At 31.1% G+C, this 22,717-nt stretch overlaps 1 protein-coding gene across 1 annotated transcript in view; it reads right to left on the minus strand.

The window, feature by feature from the left end:
• Window positions 1-571: 571 nt before the first annotated feature.
• LOC119602655 (protein timeless homolog) overlaps window positions 572-22,717 on the minus strand; it is a gene marked incomplete at its 3' end in the record, with an annotated part of 81,194 nt that continues 59,048 nt past the window's right edge. Inside the window, exons 8-10 of the mRNA XM_037954283.1 lie at window positions 10,238-10,394; window positions 7,906-8,039; window positions 572-652 (exon numbers count right to left, since the gene is read on the minus strand). Coding sequence (XP_037810211.1) covers window positions 572-652; window positions 7,906-8,039; window positions 10,238-10,394 — 372 coding nt within the window. The remainder of the gene's footprint in view (window positions 653-7,905; window positions 8,040-10,237; window positions 10,395-22,717) is intronic.

Genomic DNA, 22,717 nt, shown 5'->3' on the forward strand with positions numbered 1-22,717 from the left:
AAAAACGGTCAATTATTAACTCTATCTCTCATATAAGGTCCTCATCAGTTAATTTGATGAGTAATATCTTTTTAAGGCATACGGTTTGATGGTGGGTATATGAGATTCGGCACAGCCGAATATAACACTCTCACTTGTTTTGATTGCTATAGGCAACTAAAGGATACTTTGTATTTTTAAAAAATAATCTAAATAAAAGATTTAGCAATCTAATATGATTGAAATTTAAGACCTTTAATCTTTTAGTTTCCTTTCAAAAAAATGTCTTTTTGTATATTTGTAAACATATCTCATATAAACTCAATTTTTTATCCATATAACTTTTAACAATTCTTTGAGCTAAAAAGCATATAAACACTTTCGTTATTAAAGTGTAATCAAAAATACATTTCAGTTGAAAAAAACACATTAGCGAGTGTTTTTAAAAGGAAATTTAAAACCAGTGTTTTCCTTTTACTCAACACACACACACTTTTCTATCAATAGATTTCAATACAATATTTTCCTTATGTATGAGTGAGTGGTGAAGGGGATGTTACTGTACTTGATAGAAATATAGTATTAAACTTACCTGGCAGCACGCATTAATGCAACGGCATGTTCCAATTTACCAGTGCGCAACATTTTGTGAATCCTTATCATACAATCTTCCCTGAAATAGACGTAAATATAGAAGATAAAAAAGACAAATTGTTAACAAAAGGATTTTTATAAAATAAAGTTAATCTAGGCAAAAAAAACGAGAAATCTTTGAATTGATGATGATGTAGCAGAAATAAAATAACAAGATTCAATCAAATTTAAAGACATTTTGAAATGTTTTTTCTCTTCCTTTCATCATTTTAGGAGAAAAAAAAAACAACAAATGGCGACAACTTTATGTTGATGGTGTTTTAGAATAGTGACTTATGTTGTTGTGAATGCTGTCAAAGTAGTATCTAGGAACTAATATCACAACAATGTTATTTTGTCAAGGTATGCAAAAGTATTTTCAAAATAAACTTTTAACAAATCAGACTCGCTATAGAAAGGCATGGCAACGAGTTATATTTAGATAATAAGGACTGAGTCAGAAAAACTTTCTAGCTAAAACTTATTCTTGGTTCCAAAATATTACAAAACAAAAGAAAATTTAACAATATGGACATAAAAAAAAAGTACAAATGAAGCTTCCTTAAAGAACCGTATAAAGAATACTTGAACAAGAAAATCAGGATCTTGGAAGCAAGTTCAAGCAGATATTGATAGGGCAAACTAAGTCCAATAACTATTTCCAAAATCACCCAAGAGACTTCCATTAGAAAAGCAGCTCGTAAAGTTTTGATATTCGATATTCTTTTGTGCGTAGAGCCTAAGCTCATGCTGGGTTGAAGTCATATAAAGTTCAGAAAATTCTGATCAATCAAAAGTAAAAAACTTAAAAGCCGAGAAAAAGAGTGAAATTCTTTATTTGCAATCTATTCTCTGTACATATATAGACATTTTACAACTAACTACCTGGTCATGATTTTGTGCCGCTGATGGACGAGGTAATGTTCAAGACTAATACCGGACAAAAAAAGAAAATCAGCACAGAGTACCTTCACATTTCTGGCCCGATTTGGCATCATAACCACTATGGAAAAGGAATTTCAAACACATTGGACACTTGCAAAAAAATAATTAAAAAACACAGGAAAACAAGTAGGAAAGTATATTTGGGAATGGCCAACCATATAATACCCTACACCATGAGTATATTTTTAAAATTTTTATTTTTCATAAAGAAACTTTTATGTTGAATTTTACCTTAATTCCAAAGTATTTAAGCAATTTATTGGTAAAAAAAAACTAATTTTCTAAATGAGGCTTTATATAGGAGTATAGGTCAAACATGGGCCGATCCTCATTAAATTTGGAAAAAGGATATATTTTTAAATAACAGTTAATTTTGTTGAGTTTCATTGCGATACAAATGGTTAAAAGTCAATTTTAGACGTTTAAGACATTTTTTGAAGGGTGGTTTGTATGGGGGGTTAGGGTCAAATAAGGGCCGATCATTACGAAAATCTACAGTGTCATTTATACTTACATGTACAGCCAGCCAGACGGACAGACTTAATCGACTAAAAAAATAATTCTGAATCGATCGGTACACTTTAAGGTGGGCACAAACGTATAATACCCTCCCCACTATAGTGGTGTAGGGTATAAATAGCCCAAGGCATGTGCGACTTTAAGCGTCCGTAGACCACCTCTTCCAAAAATGAAAGGTTAACAAATATTATAATTAATTTCCACTTTTTTCAAGAAATACCTATTAAACCATGCATACTAATGTTCTAATTAGAGGAAAAATAAAATGTATAGCCGGGCATGGTCGACCATATGATACCCTACACCAGTGGGTATGTTAAAAATTTGGATAATTTTTTTAAAAAATAAAGCATTTAATTTGATTTTTATCTTAATTCCGAAAAATTTCAACTTATTGTTAACAAAAAAAAAAAGATATTTTCTACAAGAGTGCTTATATAGGGGGGAGGGTAAATATGGACCTATCCTTATAAATGTTAGTAGAGTAATTTACATCTGCATCAAAGTTATTTATGTGGAATTTTATCGTGTTATTAGTGTTTATAAGTGAATTTTGACCTTCAAGTCATTTTCTAAAGGGGAGTTTGTATGGGGGCAATGGTTTAAACTTCTAAAAAACTAAATTTTGCCGATTTTTGTTGGCATACTGGAACATTTAACATAATTATGAGCTGAAAAGCCCGATTTCAATCATATTCAATAGCCAAATTTCATCAAAACATCATATGTAGTACCAATATTTTTGGGTGTTACAAACATCAATACAAACGCATAATACACTATATTGGTGTAGAGTACAAAAATATATTATTTTTTTTTTTTTTTTTTTTTTTTTGAAAAGAGCCTCAGCTCCCAACCAGCGATTGAAAATCTTGATCTCATTACATTATGTTTGAAACCCATTTCGTAAAGATTGTAGAATTTTTATTTAACATATTGTACTGAGATCAAGGTTTCAAGATTTCGATGTACTTTTTTGGAGAAAACATTACATATGAAGAAATTTAAATTATTTCCAAATCATACAAATGTAACACCTTTTCCTAACATGGAAAATCCAGCAGCACAAAGGAAATGATAAAACGAAACAAAATTATTTGCGATAACTTTTCCTCAAGAACATATACTTGATGTAGTTCAAGTAAGTAAAACACCAATAAGAAATAAGAAAAAGTATGTATGTCAAAGTAAAAATCTGAACAAACTAATCATCAAAAGAACGAATAAGTATGAAATGTATTGAAATAAAATGAATTGTATGATATGAATGTACTTAAGTTGATGAAATTCTATCGAAGATATACATATAAAAAGAAAATAATGGCGTAAAGAAAAAAAAAAATCAAATACAATACAATTATTTGGGGATTGTCGTAAGAAAACACTATTTTATTTTATTTAATCAAATTATATTGATTTTATGATGTAGAAATGTAGAAAATACATTTTTATTGTCTTTTCTTTTGTAGAGTTTAAACGATTTGATATATGGTAATGAAGAAGAATCTCGGTTAAGATTCAAGAAATATATATTTAGTGCCAGAGTTTTGACTTTTTATACCCTACACCACTATAGTGGGGAGGGTATTATACGTTTGTGCTGATGTTTGTAACACACAAAAATATTGGTCCTACACCCACCTTTAAGTATACCGATCGACTCAAAATCACATTTTGAGTCGATTAAGACATGTCCGTCCGTCCGTCCGTCCGTCTGTCCGGCTGGCTGGCTGTCCATGTATGAAATTGATGAAATTTGGACCAAGCATGTTTTTTGGCACAAGGACGAAGCCTATTGAAAATGGTTGAAATCGGTCCATTATTTCACCTAGCCCCCATACAACCGTACCTCCCGATTTGGGCTTTTTATGCCATAATTACGTCAAATATGTTATTATCTCTCTAAAAATTGGCACAAATAAGTTTTATATAAGTATAAATGACACTGCAGATTTTCGTAATGATCGGCCCTTATTTGACCCTAGCCCCCATACAAACCCCCCTTCAAAAAATGTCTTAAACGTCTAAAATTGACTTGTAACCATTTGTATCGCAATGAAACTCAACATAATTAACTATTATTTAAAAATATATCCTTTTCCCAAATTTAATGAGGATCGGCCCATGTTTGACCTATACTCCTATATAAAGCCTCATTTAGAAAATTTGTTTTTATCAATAAATTGCTTAAATACTTTGGAATTAAGGTAAAATTCAACATAAAAGTTTCTTTGTGAAAAATAAAAATTTTTAAAATATACTCATGGTGTAGGGTATTATATGGTCGGCCATGCCCGACTATACTTTCCTACTTGTTTTAAATTTATCAGCATTTTAGGTATGTATAGTTTATGATTTTATAGTATAACTAATATTACTTAGTTATATATTTTTCAATTTTTAATAAGTATTTAAAATAGTATATTATTTATTTGGAAATTATATAAAATTGTTTAATTACATTCCATTTCATTTAAGCATATTTTATTATTTTTGTTGAAACATTTTTTGAAATTTAATCAAACTATTTTTTAACTATGTTAACCGACTGCAATCATACTGCATATAAAAAACTATAAAGTTTTTAATTATATGCCATCACCACATCACTAACTAAATGTACAACATCACACAACACTCCATATATCATAAGGTATTTAAATAGTTTCTCCTCCCCAGTGGCAATATTCAAAATAACAAACAGAAGTTCTGTTCGATATAAATAAATTTTAGAAAAAACAAGTTTGTTTTTTTTTTAAAGCAACAAAAAACTAAATATTTTGCTACTAACAGTTTTTTTAATACCCTTCACTTTACTGAGTGGGGCATACATATGGGCAATTTCATGTCAAGTGACCCAACTTTTAAAAACGATTTTAATGAAAATCGCACCAAGGTTAGTACTATTGGATAGTAGGCTAGACAAAATTTAATTCGTGAGTTAAAATTTTTTTTTTTTTATAGATATCCCACTCGCATCCCATTGTGGGAATTTAAAGCCCTTAAAGAAAATTGTATAAGCTTTCTGTTAAGCAAAACAAAAAATTTAAAAAAAGATTTTGGAAAGAATGACGAAATAGCTATCTGAACTCCTTTGGGCAATTTTTGTTAGGACCAATAGGTGAATAAAACCCTGTATGACCACAATGTCCAACTTTGACCCCCTCTAAATCCGGCAGTTCTTGACCGATAAAGCTGAAAATTTGTGTCTGACCTACTATCCAATAGTACTAACCTTGGTCAAAATCTATTTTTTGAGTTGGGTCACTTAACATGAAATTGCCCATATACAAGTCTATCATTCCGTTACTAATTTTCACAACATCAATAATTTTGTGACATATTCTGAATCCCTATAGATATCGCAGATGTATTAGAAATTTTCATCTTTCTGTCTACATCTCTAATGAAAACAGTTTCCTAAAGACCTCGGATAACTTGTGTAAACAAATCTTTAAAAATTTCATCAGACATATTTTCGAGAAGCAACATGAAGAATAGGGCAGAATGCTATGCCATGTTCGATATATACATTTATATATATGTACATCAAAGGAAATTTATTCATAAGACCTTTCATTTGATATACATTCTATATAGGGTTTTGGAGATTTTTCTCATATCCTAACCACCCAGCAGTTCGGTCGGACAGTCCCGAACTACCTAATCAACCTACCATTTAAAGTTACCTCTAGTCACCAACCGCCCTAGGAAGAAGTCAATCGTCACCCCATACATTATGAAGAGACATACACAAGCTTAAATTTGTTTTTTAAGTGTCCACTCTTTCGCTTACAAAGGGGACACTAAAAAGACGATTATTTTCACCCACGTTTACAAAAAGTACATCTGTGACAAAAGAAAATGGAAATCACTGTTTCTTTCAGATGCATTGACTCTTTGTCGAAATACTGGCACATCATAAGTGAACAAAACTCCATCTTATGCTACAATAATCTGGTGGACTGCTTTAGACAAAAATTGTAATTCAAACGAACGGCTCTTTACTTTAGGCGAACAGGCCGAAAGCGGTTATAGGACACGTCATCAATGTATACTGGACACATTGGAAGGTTATACACATTCATCGGACGTGCCTGATCGCATACCAGACACTGAATATGTCGGAAACTTTGAAACGCTGATCCCAGATAGAATGTATTGGTCAAGTGGAACTTTAGAGCAAATACCAGTACAAAGTGGATCTGGGGTTTTATATTGAAGACCCAGAAACAGAAATATACCATCGTTTACCTAATCATAACACAAGCTTCCCGGCAGAAATCCGAGCAATAACGGAATGTGTAAATTGGATTAGAATAAATATGGCGCTTACAGCCCTTTATATATTTACCGACATCCAGAAGACCATTGGGCGATATCAGGTGATAGCATTAAATCTAAAACCGTATTGGATTGTAAGAAAGCTTTAACTGAATACTTTCCCAGAGGCAAGGTTTACATCATATGGGTACCAGGCCACTCGGGAGTACGCGGCAACGAAAGAGCGAATGTAATAGCTTTAAAGGGAAGAGAGCAGGATGTAGTTAACCTGATAAACGCAAAACTATTCGACGCAACAAAAGCTGAATTAAAAATGTGGGTGAGAGAATCCCGTAAAATCACAAAGATCCTATGGGGTGACCCCGATGAGAATACGACGAGAAATCTCCTCAAAATGAGCAAGTCTGAAGTTAGTATGATGGTACGTATTTTAAGTGGGCACACAGGATTACGAGCACATCTATACAAAATTGGACGTGCGAATTCAGACGAATGTAGAGCATGTGATGAGGACAGTGAAACTCTGTAGCACTTTCTTTGCCACTGTCAGGCATTCGTCGAAGTTAGATCCAAGTATCTTGGAAGTGATGTTATTCCAGAAATAACATTCCTGACTAATACTGATTGGAAAAAAAAGGTGCGCACAACAGGCTCGATAGTGGCCTTCGTGTATTTCTTCGGATTTGATGTACTATACATCCTCATATCAACCTAACCTAAGTGAACATAATTAAGTACTTTTCAGTCTTGAAATTGAAACGATTACATTTCTAATTACAATTATATTTGAATTAATTGTAATCGTAACTCTACTAATTACAATTACTTGTAATAGTACTAGAAGTTTTGCTAATTACAATTACTTGTAATTGCACTTGAAGTTTTGCCAATTCCAATTACTTATTATTGTAATTAAAGAATTTCCAATTACAATTACATGAAACTGAACGTTTAAGCCACCTTTTGATTAAACAAAAGTGAATTTTTTCCTACATAATTACATGTAATATTTATTCGGTAAATGAGTAGAACTTCAATTACAATTACAAGTAGTTGTAAAGGTCAAAACTTCAGTTATAATTTCAAGTAATTGTAATTAGTTATTTATCAATTACGCATTACAAGTAAGTACAAATAATTATAATTGTTTATTGCTTAATTATGCATATACAAGTACATAATTGTAATTGTCAAGTCCGGTACTTTTTATGCAGCAGGCTTGGGAGTAATAATTACATCAAATGTAGTTGTAATTGAAACTTTGCAATTACTTGTAATTGAAACTTTGCAATTACTTGTAATTGTAGTTAGTTTTGCCAATTACAATTACTTATTATTGTAATTAAATAATTTCCAATTACTTGAACTGAACATTAAATATAAGTTTTGATTAAACAAAAGTAACGTTTCGTAACGTTTCATTGTCCACAATTTAAATTATTTGCAAACTCTAATAACAAAATAAAGCGAACCCTAATATTTTTGTTAGCAATTAATTTTTTTTTTTTTTTTAAATAAAGAAAAATTAAAACCTAAGTGACCTACTTTTGATCATCAATTGGTACATCTGATGCCGAATCAAATGGTATGGGTTGATCTTCTTCTGCCAATTGCAATTCATTCGACAAAACATGTGAAACTTCAGCAGCCATTTCTGCCCAACGATTCGATAGTTCTTCCTAAAAATAAAAATCAAACAAAAATAAGTTATTAAAATTTGAAAAGGAAATTAAGCTTTTAAAATAATTAAACAAAAATTTAATAGTTAACGAATATTTAATTGATAATATTCCCGTTAACAGGTTTTAAATTTAAATAACAATTGTTTTTTAAAATTTTTATAAAATAAATGAAATAACAATAGAGTTTTAAAATTTCTCCTAAAAAAAAATCTCAACAATTTATGATTCTATTATGCTAAAATACAAATAAAAAAACCTAAACTCATTTATTATCATTTATTACCAGTATTTTAAAGTTTTTTCTTTTAAATTAATTTTTTCCCAATATATTCAATCGAATACAAACAAATGTATAATGAAAGCAGTAAAATGTCTGGTTTATAATTTTTCATTGAAAATTTATGCTTATCATCAAATTTAATTGAATGAAAATATTGTTGTATCAGCAAGTATTTTATTGTATTTAAAATTAAAACAAAAAAAAACTTGGTAAATTTATCTTTAATCTATAACTACATGAAAAAGAAAGAGTTACGAGGCATAAAATATTTTTTAAAGAAACTAAAGTGTAGGCATACAAATGTAACGATAAAAATGTGTTAAAAATTTCCGGACTTCAGCAAAAAAAAAAAAAGAATAATATTAAATATGCACTTCGAAAAAAACGTTGTCCTGCAGGACTGTTAGTTAATCTAGCCAGTCAGCTGGTCAGCCGTTCAGGCTCTTTAAAATTAATATTTTTATGTAATAACTGTCGAATGTATAAATGTAAATGTAGAATAAAACAAATGAATTGGGGCTGAAAAGCACATACTGTGTAAAAACTTTTATACATATGTTGAATCATAGGAAAAAATAACTTTTAATGAAAAACATTGCAATACCCTTCATTGTCGTAATAATTTACATACATAAACATGTCAGTATCATTTGCATCTAAATGCTTAGACCCTAATAATAATTTAATAACTAAAGAATTTCAATTATTTATTGCAGGAAATGTGTTAAACACTCTCAAAATGTACTTAGACAAGAATTAGGTCATTAACTATTGTCACAAACTTCGAAAAAACTTCGACTTAAATATCCCGTAGTGTATTTCCACTGATCGACTTTAATTTTCACACTTGTTTCCTACATATTTTTTAGCAATATTTCTTTTATTTTTATTTAATTTCTTTCTTTGTATTTCAATAGTTTTTATTATTGTATGTTTTACTCCACATCGACGGTTGTCTGTATGCCGAAATAAAATCCCTCGTGGTTCTCAATGCTCAGTGTGATATCCGACCGAGCACCCACCGAACACATATTCCACCAACAAAATCTATCTATATATGTTTACAGATGTGAAATATTTTAATTTATTTTTCATACTCTACATACGTTCACATATCCGTTCCTACCCAACAAACAATATGATTTTATTTTTGAAATGAATTGATAAGAAACTAGAATTGAACTACAACTGAACTAGAACTGAACTAGAACTGAACTAGAACTCAACTAGAACTGAACTAGAACTACTGAACTAGAACTGAACTAGAACTGAACTAGAACTGAACTAGAACTGAACTAGAACTGAACTAGAACTGAACTAGAACTGAACTAGAACTGAACTAGAACTGAACTAGAACTGAACTAGAACTGAACTAGAACTGAACTAGAACTGAACTAGAACTGAACTAGAACTGAACTAGAACTGAACTAGAACTGAACTAGAACTGAACTAGAACTGAACTAGAACTGAACTAGAACTGACTAGAACTGAACTAGAACTGAACTAGAACTGAACTAAACTAGAACTGAACTAAACTAGAACTGAACTAAACTAGAACTGAACTAAACTAGAACTGAACTAAACTAGAACTGAACTAACTAGAACTGAACTAGAACTGAAACAACTGTAAAATTCAAACTTCTGTTGGTAAGTAAGGCTTCCAATATCATATGAAAAGAACATATCTTTCAATCATTTAATTTTATATTCACTGGGTTAAAAAAATATAAAAATTTTGTTTAAAGATTTTTATCGTTTCAAATTAAAAATCCATCATCATAAGTCAAGTAATAATAAATATTAAACGCCAATAAATTAAATGAAAAAGTTTAAATAAAATAAAAAATCATAAAGATTACAATTAAAGGATTATAAAATGAATTGAATACATAATTTAATTTAAACTCCAACTTACTTCAGTTTCTTGAACGGGTTTCTCAGATTTTTTAGATTTTTTGTTAGAACGTTTTTTGGTGCGTTTCTTGTCTTGAACAACCACGGAATCTTTGCAAAATTTCTCCATCATTTTAATGAAAATATTAGCAGTTTCAACTACGTCACGCAAATAGGCTCTGAAAAAAAAAATAAATGTAAAATAGATGAAATAAAATATGTTTGCTTTAAAACTAGAAATTAAAAAAATTAAACAGCAAATGGTGCGGAATGAATTTTTTAATATAAATTTAAAATACATAAATAAACATGAATTGTATTGAAATTAAAACTTTTTTATAAAAATCCTTTTTCCTTTTATTTTTTTCAATTATAATTCATAGCTTAAATTAAATATAATACATAATTTTTTTTTAACATAAAAATGACGGGAAAAAATGAATTTATGTATATTGTTTATCGTGATAATATTTAATGATTTTCTAGGTGGTTTATTTATTAAAAAAATTCAGTTACAAAATTATTTTGTTGAATATATTATATGAATTTATTTGAGAGAATATTTTTTGTTAATGCAAATTTATTTGTGTATTTTCTGTATTTATTTTATCAAATATAAATATTTGATCAACTGACTTTTTTTTTTTTGCTTTTTGTCTGATTTCATAAATTTATTAATAAATTATAAATTCAGTACATACAATTTGTACGATTAATGATTTTGTAGTAGTTAATAAAATATAAATTCTGTGAAAGGGGAAATAGTATAAAGAACTTTGAAATCAGCAAAACGTGATTTTAAATATTCTGTTTAAATATTCTGTTCTGTTCTGTTACATACAAACAGAACGATTGCATTATATAATCTGAGATATCTTTGAACTAAAAATAAACTAGATCTGAAGTAGAATTGAACTAGAACTGAACTAGAACTGAACTAGAACTGAACTAGAACTGAACTAGAACTGAACTAGAACTGAAATAGAACTGAACTAGAACTGAACTAGAACTGAACTAGAACTGAACTAGAACTGAACTAGAACTGAACTAGAACTGAACTAGAACTGAACTAGAACTGAACTAATACTGAACTAGAACTGAACTAGAACTGAACTAGAACTGAACTAGAACTGAACTAGAACTGAACTAGAACTGAACTAGAACTGAACTAGAACTGAACTAGAACTGAACTAGAACTGAACTAGAACTGAGCTAGAACTGAACTAGAACTGAACTAGAACTGAACTAGAACTGAACTAGAACTAGAACTGAACTAGAACTGAACTAGAACTCAACTAGAACTCAACTAGAACTGAACTAGAACTGAATTAGAACTGAACTAGAACTCAACTAGAACTCAACTAGAACTGAACTAGAACTGAACTAGAACTGAACTAGAACTGAACTAGAACTAAACTAGAACTGAACTAGAACTAAACTAGAACTGAAGTAGAACTGAACTAGAACTGAACTAGAACTGAACTAGAACTGAACTAGAACTGAACTAGAATTGAACTAGAACTGAACTAGAACTGAACTAGAACTGAACTAGAACTGAACTAGAACTGAACTAGAACTGAACTAGAACTGAACTAGAACTGAACTAACTGAACTAGAACTGAACTAGAACTGAACTAACTAGAACTAACTAGAACTGAACTAGAACTAAACTAGAACTGAACTAGAACTGAACTAGAACTGAACTAGAACTGAACTAGAACTGAACTAGAACTGAACTAGAACTGAACTAGAACTGAACTAGAACTGAACTAGAACTGAACTAGAACTGAACTAGAACTGAACTAGAACTGAACTAGAACTGAACTAGAACTGAACTAGAACTGAACTAGAACTGAACTAGAACTGAACTAGAACTGAACTAGAACTGAACTAGAACTGAACTAGAACTGAACTAGAACTGAACTAGAACTGAACTAGAACTGAACTAGAACTGAACTAGAACTGAACTAGAACTGAACTAGAACTGAACTAGAACTGAACTAGAACTGAACTAGAACTGAACTAGAACTGAACTAGAACCTGAACTAGAACTGAACTACTAGAACTGAACTAGAACTGAACTAGAAACTGAACTAGAACTGAACTAGAACTGAACTAGAACTGAACTAGAACTGAAACTAGAACTGAACTAGAACTGAACTAGAACTGAACTAGAACTGAACTAGAACTGAACTAGAAACTGAACTAGAACTGAACTAGAACTGAACTAGAACTGAAATCTAGAACTGAACTAGAACTGAACTAGAACCTGAACTAGAACTGAACTAGAACTGAACTAGAACTGAACTAGAAACGAACTAGAAACTGAACTAGAACTGAACTAGAACTGAACTAGAACTGAACTAGAACTGAACTAGAACTGAACTAGAACTGAACTGAACTGACTAGAACTGAACTAGAACTGAACTAGAACTGAACTAGAACTGAACTAGAAACTGACCTAGAACTGAACTAGAACTAACTAGAACTGAACTAGAACTGAACTAGAACTCAACTAGAACTGAATAGAACTCAACTAGAACTCAACTCGACACTGAACTAGAACTCAACTAAGAACTGAACTAGAACTGAACTAGAACTGAACTAGAACTGAACTAGAACTGAACTAGAACTGAACTAGAACTGAACTAGAACTTGAACTAGAACTGAACTCAGACACTGAAACTAGAACTGAACTAGAACTACAACTAGAGCGAACTAGAACCAACTAGAACTCAACTAGAACTGAACTAGAACTGAACTAGCAACTGAACTAGAACTGAACCTAGAACTGAACTAGGAACTGAACTAGAACTGAACACTAGAACTGAACTAGAACTGAACTAGAACTGAACTAGAACTGAACTAGAACTGAACTAGAACTGAACTAGAACTGAACTAGAACTGAACTAGAACTGAACTAGAACTGAACTAGAACTGAACTAGAACTGAACTAGAACTGAACTAGAACTGAACTAGAACTGAACTAGAACTGAACTATAACTGAACTAGAACTGAACTAGAACTGAATGAACTTACTAGAACTGAACTAGAACTGAACTAGAACTGAACTAGAACTGAACTAGAACTGAACTAATACTGGAAACTAGAACTGAACTAGAACTGAACTAGAACTAACTAGAACAATAGACTGAACTAGAAACTGAACTAGAACTGAACTAGAACTGAGCTAGAACTGACTAGAACTGAACTAGAACTGAACTAGAACTGACTGAACTAGAACTAGAACTGACTAGAACTGAACTAGAACTTAACTAGAACTGAACTTAGAACTGAACTAGAACTGAACTAGAACTGAACTAGAACTGAACTAGAACTGAACTAGAACTGAACTAGAACTGACTAGAACTAAACTAGAACTGAACTAGAACTAAACTAGAACTGAAGTAGAACTAACTAGAACTGAACTAGAACTGAACTAGAACTGAACTAGAAACTGAACTAGAACTGAACTAGAACTAGAACTAGAACTGAACTAGAACGTGAACTAGAACTGAACTAGAACTGAACTAGAACTGAACTAGAACTGAACTACAACTGAACTAGAACTGAACTAGAACTAGAACTGAACTAGAACTAAACTAGAACTGAACTAGAACTAAACTAGAACTGAAGTAGAACTGAACTAGAACTGAACTAGAACTGAACTAGAACTGAACTAGAACTGAACTAGAACTGAACTAGAACTGAACTAGAACTGAACTAGAACTGAACTAGAACTGAACTAGAATAAAAAAAAACAACAGCATAAATAATTTATAATAAAAGGGAACAATTCCAAATCAAAGCTTAAAAACAAAGTATAAAGTTGACATCAATAAAAAAATTCAATACAGAAGTCAATAGTAATTAATAATTAATAAATACAATTAATGTTCGGAAATATACATATACAATAGAGAGCAAAAATTCACGACTGTTTCTACCAGACTCTGATATTGTTAGAAGTTTCTTGTCGAACTCCAAATATCGATTATTGCTGGAAATTATAAATAAAAATAGATTTTTAGCTTTATGTCTATAGAGCTTTGATTTTGTGATTATGATTGACTGATTTACTAAAGACCTTAACATAAAACTTATTATTGCTTAATTAGAATACGATTATAAACTTTGAAGAGGGCCTTATTTAGAGCTCCTGACAAAACCCTTTAGACAAAATATTTTAATTTATTCGTTTCTTTGGGAAAATATTCAACACTATTTTGAATAAAACAAAACATAAAAGCACAATAGAAATTCAATTAATCATCACAATTATGATACCAACCAATAAACTTTAACAATGGAAAATGTCAATGAAATAAAATATTAATGTAAAATAATTAAAACAAAAAGGGAAATTAAATAATATAAATGATAATTAATAAAATCATTAACTAATAAAAAAAGAAGTAAGAGTGCAACATTCGGTTAAGCCGAATCTTATTTTTCCTTCCTTAAATGTATTTAAAATTTGTTTTTATTTTTCTTGAATTTTTTTAATATATTTTTAAATTTCGTAAATTAATTTAACATTTTTTATCATTCTACATTTTTAAATTTTTTAGCAAGTGCTTGCCACACTCGCTTACAAATAAGGAGTTAAGTAAGTAGTTTGTATATGGGGATACTTCCAAAGGGTCTACTATTAGTTTTCACAAAAACCAAATTTCAAAGTAAGTACTTTCATTGAATATTACTTGTAAGTCAATAATAGGCACCTTCTAATTAATGCAGACAGTATGTAGTAGTTATTAAAAAGTAAGAGTAAGTACAAGTCATTAACATGTTATTGTAATGTAATGAAAATTCGTATTTTTCGGTGATTCCTAACTAAAAAACTTTTCATCAGCATGTGTGATAGAATTATTAGCTACCAATGATAACTGGAGTTTTGCAGAAAATTGACTCAACAGATGACAGCCAGATGGACATCAGAGAGTCCCGAGGAACAGACTGTTTAAGAATCTCATACAGTAATACCTCTATCATCTATGTATTGAATTAATTAATGTATTAAACACGAGAAAAATAAAAAATATTTTTTTTGGAATGGTTCTGAGTTTCCCTACCATCGATTGAAAATTTAGCTCTAATGTACTAAGTGTACAATTCAGGAGACAAGTACATACTACTTTCACAAATAGGGAGTTAGGTAAGTACTTACAACTTATTACAAATAGGGAGTTAAGTATGTAGTTTTGTTTCTGATTAAAAAAAATGCCTACGTCCTCCGCATATATTATTAGTTTTCACAAAAAAAAAATGTTGAAAACAAAGTTCGGAAACAATATATGAAAGCTAACAAGTAAGAAAGTATAGTAAGTAGTATAGGGCGTGGCCGACCATATGATACCCTACACCATTTATGAATATTAATTGTGATTTATTTTTCATAATAAAGCATTTATCTTGAATATTACCTTGATTAAAGCAATTTATTGACGGAAAAATAATTTTTTAAAAGAGGCTTTATATGGAGGATAGGAGCGAATGTGAGCTCAAAAGCCCTTTTCGGGGGGTTCAGTTGTATGGGGGCTAGGTGAAATAATGGACCGATTTTAACCATTTCGTCCTTAGCTTAAAACAAACACGTATTCCAAATTTCATCAATTTATCTTGAAAATTGTGACCTGTACTTTGATAATAACGTTTACATGGACACACGGACGGTCGGTCGGACGGACATCGTTAAATCGACTCAGAAAGTGATTCTGAGTCGATCGGTATACTTAAAGGTAGTGGTGTAGGATATAAAAGGTAAGTACTTATTTAATATATTATTTGTAAGTCATTAATAGATTCGTTCTAAGTAATGCAGACGGTATGTAGTAGTCACTGGAAAGTAAGTTGTTGTGTAAGTACAAGTCATTACCATGTTTTGGGTATATACTTTTCTCACAAAGTTGAACGTTATAATAACAATAAAAACAGGCTATAATAATAATAATATTCTGTTTTTCATTAAGTATTTAACATCCTTTTAGCTCTTAGGAAACATATTTTGAAAATGTTTACATTTTAGCAAATGAAAACCATACAAATCGACATACAACGATACGACACCGATTGTGAATTGGACATATGTTTTATTTAAGTGCCCACTGGGGACTTAAAATATCGCATACCACATAATTCTGAAGGAGAAATCAATTTAATTTGAAACCTAATACCAACTAGTCTACATTATTTCATGAATTCTTAATTACCACTTTCATAAATTAAAAAAAAAGGACACATAATTAAGGTAACAACAAATGAAACGCCCATAAGCCAACCACACAAAAGTGTAAATATTAAATAATAAAAAGCTTAATTATCGCAATTAAAAGAAATTTATATTCAAAATTATGAATACAAGAACAAACTAACCGTTAAATGAAAGAAATTATAAAATATGAGTGTGGAAAAAGTTGTACAACAAAAAAATAATAACATTATTTGCCACTTTAGGCTGCATTTACGGTAGACAATTGAAAGTGAATTTAAGTAACAATTCAATCCTTTTTATACGGTTTCATTTATTATCCCACAAACTCTTTTGCTTGAAAAACATTGATTCGAGAAAAAAAAATATTCTCAGAGGGTGGTGATTAAGCAGAATGGTGCTAAAGGATAACATGAATACAGATAAATATTTGTTTATTTGTTCGCCTCGTTCGTTTATTTGCCTTACGGACAAGTGGTCATTTAAACTGTCAGTTTTTATAGTTGATGATGATGATGATGATTATAATGACGATGATGACGCTGGCGTTGGTGGTAATAGCACAAGCTTTAGACTTTAGTGGTTGCAATGATGATGCTGGTTAAATAAGAAAATATGGCGTGTAATAAATTTTATCGTTCGCTGGTAATTTGCCTACATTACGGTAAAAACACAAAAATGAAAAATAGCGCGCATCGAAACCACAACAAAACTGAGGCTTTAACTGATAAATCGTGGAAATATAGTACAAAAACAGCATGTTGATAGTATGAAACTATTTGTTGTTTTATTTTTTTTTTTGTATTGAAACTACAAAACTAACTTTGGTATAATCTATGGCGAATAGGGATTTACTTTCCACAGAGTATGTAAATAATTGCGAAAATATAGTATGTCATATAGGAAAAGAGGTGTTTAAAAGGACATATAAGTAGAAAATAGTTCACTATTTCAGTAAAATTATCTCTTTAATTAAAATCACAATTAAAATCATGTTTGGCATGAAACATCAGCTTATGTTTATGTTAAAAGAATAACTCATATTAGAGTTGTAGCAGACTTAGATAAGACAAAATAAGTCGAACAACTCTTCCGAAGAGCACCAACGATTTCAATTAGAAAACCAGCTCGTAAAGTTAAATGCTCAGATTCTTTTGTGCGCAGAGCCATAGCTATCCAGTAATATGTTTTTAAATGTTGGTAATAAGTAATGTGGGTAATGTAGTTATATCATATATTACTTGGTAATGAGTGATCGTTATCAATGACGTTAATTAATTTTTTTTTAATAGAATGTGTAGCTTATTGTCTAGATTGTATGTCTAATAAGGAATCAGTTAGTGGTTCTAACCATAGTCGATATTAGAAGTACTTTCATTTTGCTGCAATATTACTTGCCTACTTACCGCGTAAGTAAGTATTTTGCTGGGTTTAAGTCATATCACTATTTGTGGATCGATATGGAACAACTACCTTTATCCAAATTATCGAAGATATTCAATTTTTAAAATGAATGTAATCAACAAAGGAGCCACCATCCACCATTAAGCGGATAGTGGATGGATTAGGTACACATTATATAACGTTAAAGGCTACACAGCTTCAATTAATCATCCAGATTAGAAGCAGGACACTGGTTACATATTCTAAAGATCTTTACCGAGCGTTAAAATAGGGTCTGAAGCCTTTGTCCATTACCATACAATTACAGATTATATTCTTACATAAATTACAGAGCAAGGTGACGATGATCATACGCCCGTTGTAGTGTAGGAGACCAGAGTCTCTGGTGGGAATCGAGCCCATAATCCCCAAGCTGACAGGAAAGCACAAACTAGCCTACCGATGCACACTGAAACCATCCGTTTAAGTAGAGTTTTAAACATGGATAAATTATGGATCTGAACGTTCCTAAACTTCTGCATAGATATCTTTAGAATAAGAGCCTGCACAATACGTATACAGAATAACTTGGTCAATAATGTCTTTTCGACCCGCCCTAATGGGCAATTTTAAAAGCCATAAAGGGAAATAACTCATACTGTCAAAACCTCATGAATTTTTTTTTTTTAACAATATTTCATATAACTTTTTCACGCTTACAACCCACGGATTAAAGCTATTTACAAAAAATCTATTTGAAAATTGATGTACTAAAATGATTTTGGCTGTATGATTCAAACAATTCCCAGTAGACATTGTAACTATTTTCGAGAGTATTTCTACCGAATGTTTAATACTCCTTGTAAGGCAGAAAGGAAGTCAATTGCCAACTTAGTGTTTAGCTGGAAGCCAGACTTTGTTGTAGTGTTCATAAATAAGCCAACTGTACATTTGCAATCAAAAGCAAGTATGTACATCAAAGGTTAACGCTATCGCGAACTGCAGGGTTATATACGTATGTACATATATACGACCAAAAATGCTCACACACATTAAAATTGTAGCCTTCATTTTACAGAAACTTACACACACACATACATTCATATCCTTACAATAGCACAAAACTCATCCACATGCAAACTCAATTTGACCGCCATTTTTTGCAATTGAAAGGCAATTAGTTTCATTCATGGTGGAAAAAAGAAGTATTCATCAATTCAGTGATTTTGCGAAAAAAAGCAACAAAAATAAATTTGGTTCTGTGGTGTTTTTATTTTAAAATTTCAAGTATTGCTTTTTTTGGTGTTTTATATGTATGTATAAGCTTTTTAAACTTTTATAAAACCCCTCTCAAAAAATAAAATGCTAAATATACCACACGTTTTACTACAAAAAAATAAAAAAAACAAAAACGAAAAACTCCTCATCATCATTTTCACTCACTCTATCCAGTTTCTAACTTCTACCCATGAACTTTTTCCAAATTTTCAATCACTTCAGAGTGCTCAGTTCTCAAAGGGTCAACAAATTTTAAATTGTCATGAATTGATTTTTTTGTACTTGTATACCACCACTGACTCACTCTCTTTCAAAGAACAAACTCGTTGACCCACTCTTCCATTTAGTTAATAGCTGAAAAGACGAGGCGGGAAAAAATAAACCAAAACTGCTAAAACGTAATCAATCATTTTAACAACAACTTTTTTTGCTCTCAGTTTATCAAAAGGTTGTTTGGAAGAATGTGTGAAAAATTTTGAGTAAAGTTATTTATGGTAATAACTTCCGTTAAAGTCAGACGAAAGTAATGATTAGGAATTTCTAATATATATTTTTTAATTTTATAAAAATTATATATAATTTTTTTGATCCCTGCACAATTTCCGTCCCTGAATTTAGCACCTTCGTGAGTAGGGTATTAATGTCGAAGTGCTTTACGTGAACACCTGCGATTTGGCCTATTTCACGGTGGTCTTTTCCAATCACTGGATGAGCTTTTTGACGACTCACCACCGCCCCATTGTGCTTCTTATACGCAGCTGGCAATTTACGTATATTGAAGTTCTGGTCTAGTATACATGCACTTTGCTCAAGTACTTGAGCTATCTAATCTCTGACCATTGCTGCCCCGTTGCTTAACTTCCGAGATGCAAACACATCACTTCCGTTTACAACCACGCAGATGGGATGGCCTCTATTGAGTAGGCAACAGCACGTAGAGACGTAACAGCTATACCAAAGTATGAATCCATCAAATAAGCCGAGACTTTCTTACTCAGAGCGACAGACTGTGGTAATTCCTGTATGAACAGAGTTTACTCTGAATATACCTGAGCAAGGAAGGAAAATAAAATGGTATCACTTGTATAAGATACCTTTCATCCATCGCCATTCAATCCATCACACTTCTCATTTATCCGACAAACTCATAAGAGAACAAAATACGACAGACTCACTTTAGGTATGAGTATGCGGATGAGTTCCGTATACCCCTATATTTATCCTGTACCATTTACAATTAACGCTTAGTCCCACAGTCACTCCTCTGTGGCGTATCTTTTGTCATTCGTCAACAGCACCGAACTTATCCCGAAATATAGATTTCACAGTGCATCAGTCTTTTAACCGCAACTTACAATCCCCGCGAATTTGAGATTAAAACACAGCCACTACGTGGATACCGAAGGAACCACAACCAACTGACCAGACGGGACAAGTTCTACGGGCAACTGGCCACCCGTAGTACCAGATTATGTAGTGCTCTGGTTAGACCCAATGTCAAATCATCCAAGGACTAGCCAGGGAGTGAAATGTCATCACCAGTTTATAGTCCCGGCTGACTGGTAGCACCTCTTTACCCCGGGATTGCAATACACCAAGATGAGGGTCTTTCATCAGGTAAACATGCCCCGGAGGTCGTGGGTAGGGTATATATAAGTTTGTCATTCCGTTTGTAATTTCCACAATATAATTATCCGACACTATAAAGTCGGAAAATCCTTATAGATAGCGGAGTCGATTAAGCCATGTCCGTCTGTGTGTCTCCATAAATCAATTTTCTGTAGACCCCAGATAAATTCGGGGTCCAAATCTCCAATAATTCTGTCAGACAACCTCTTGAGGAGTTTCCTAATTAAAATCAGCAAAATCCGTGAAGACAACCTCTGAAAATTTCATAATTTTTTTTTTTTTTTTTGCATGCTGTGACATAAAAGCAACAACAACATTAATTATTGGAAAACACGTATGTTTGGACGTGCGTTGGTTTTAATGCTTTGGGTATTTTATTTTTGTTTTTTGATATTTTGTTTCGTTTGGCATTGATTGTTGATTATTACTGCTAAAGTAATGGTGGAGTCGGAAAAATAACTAAGTTGAAATTTTTTAAAATTAATCGTTTTTAAACACACTATGGTGAAGGGTATATAAGATTCGACAAAGGCGACTATAGTCTTCTGACTTGTTTTTTCCCATCTCTGAACAATTGTCCGTCCCAAAAGTTGGCAATAACAACACAACATGCTGCTTCATACGTTTTTTTTTTTTTAAATCGAATTTTTTTCCATCCCTACAGAATTTTCCGTCGCTTCTTACTGCATCTTTTTCTCGAATTACGGAAGATTTGAATTCTAAAGATATCTGGGGTCTTCAGAAAATAGTTTACGAGAAACATATAGAAATTACAAACCAATCCAATCAAGTGTGGGATCACTTTAACCCAAAAAAAAAGGGTTAAATTGGGTTTTTTCGAACTTAAAGAATCTGTAACTGAATCAAGTATTTTGTACTTGATTTAAGAAAATCCGTACTTAGCGTATTTCAAAATTTCCTGAACATACCTCCTAACAATGGCCTTCATGGGTAGTGTGAGGTCGATTTTAGTTAAAATTGTAAAATTGTCAGATGTTTAAAAATCACTGGCATTTCATTATGCGAGTGTATGAGAGTATGAGTGTATATGACGTTTGAGTATCAGCGCTACAGCAAAGAATGATGGAGAACGTTTTATTTTTTTCGCCAAAGGATTGTTACAGTTTTTATTTTTATACATGAATAGTGTATAGAAATTTCGGTAGAATACGAGTGAAATCGAAAAAAAAGAAAACAATTTTTGTTTAATGTTTGTAATGAACATGGTCTGTTAATTTTGTTATTGAGGTCAAATGATGATTTTTTTAGAAACTCGAAAAAGAAAACAGAACAGATACATAGAAAGAGTAAAAAAATATTTAATAGTCAATCGTTTATTTTGATAGATACACTCTATTAAATTAAGAGCAAATATCTAAAGATTAAATGGTTTCTATTTAACAAGTTATATAAATATTAAAAGGAACTAAGTAAAATGTTTAAAGAAGAAAAAAATCAAGGTTGTTAAAGCTTTAAACAAATGTGTATGTATATTGAACTAAACGGAAAATAGGGTATTTTTAAAAGTCTACTTGTTTTGTTTAAATATTGATTTTGGACAATATTCAAGCATGTTATTGAAATGTATGTAAAATCTTATTTAAGTTGTTAAATCAACTAATAAAATTGTCAGTGATATGATAAATCAATTTCAGATAGTTACATACTGATGGAAAAAATAACATAAAAATACAGTTTTTTTTCAAAAAGTCCTTTTAAACAAACTATCAGAAATAATCAAATAATTGTAAAGATTTTAATTTCTATATAAATTCAATTTATGAATCAAATCCAATATTTAAATTACTATTCTACAAATACTGTTTTGTAATTTATTTTTCTTGGGGTCATAAACAGTTCAAGTGTTCTTTTTTTTTTTGCCAATTTACCGATAAATTCTTTGATTTTACACAACCTTTATGAAAAAAATATATACATATATACAAATTAAATCTCTACAAACAAGTAGTCTTTCCTGTAATATTTTTATATTCTAAGTAT

The sequence above is a fragment of the Lucilia sericata genome, unplaced genomic scaffold, assembly GCF_015586225.1.
Source record: "Lucilia sericata isolate MDLA Ls3-8-SP2 unplaced genomic scaffold, ASM1558622v1 Contig000248F_arrow, whole genome shotgun sequence".
NCBI classification, from domain to species: domain Eukaryota; kingdom Metazoa; phylum Arthropoda; class Insecta; order Diptera; family Calliphoridae; genus Lucilia; species Lucilia sericata.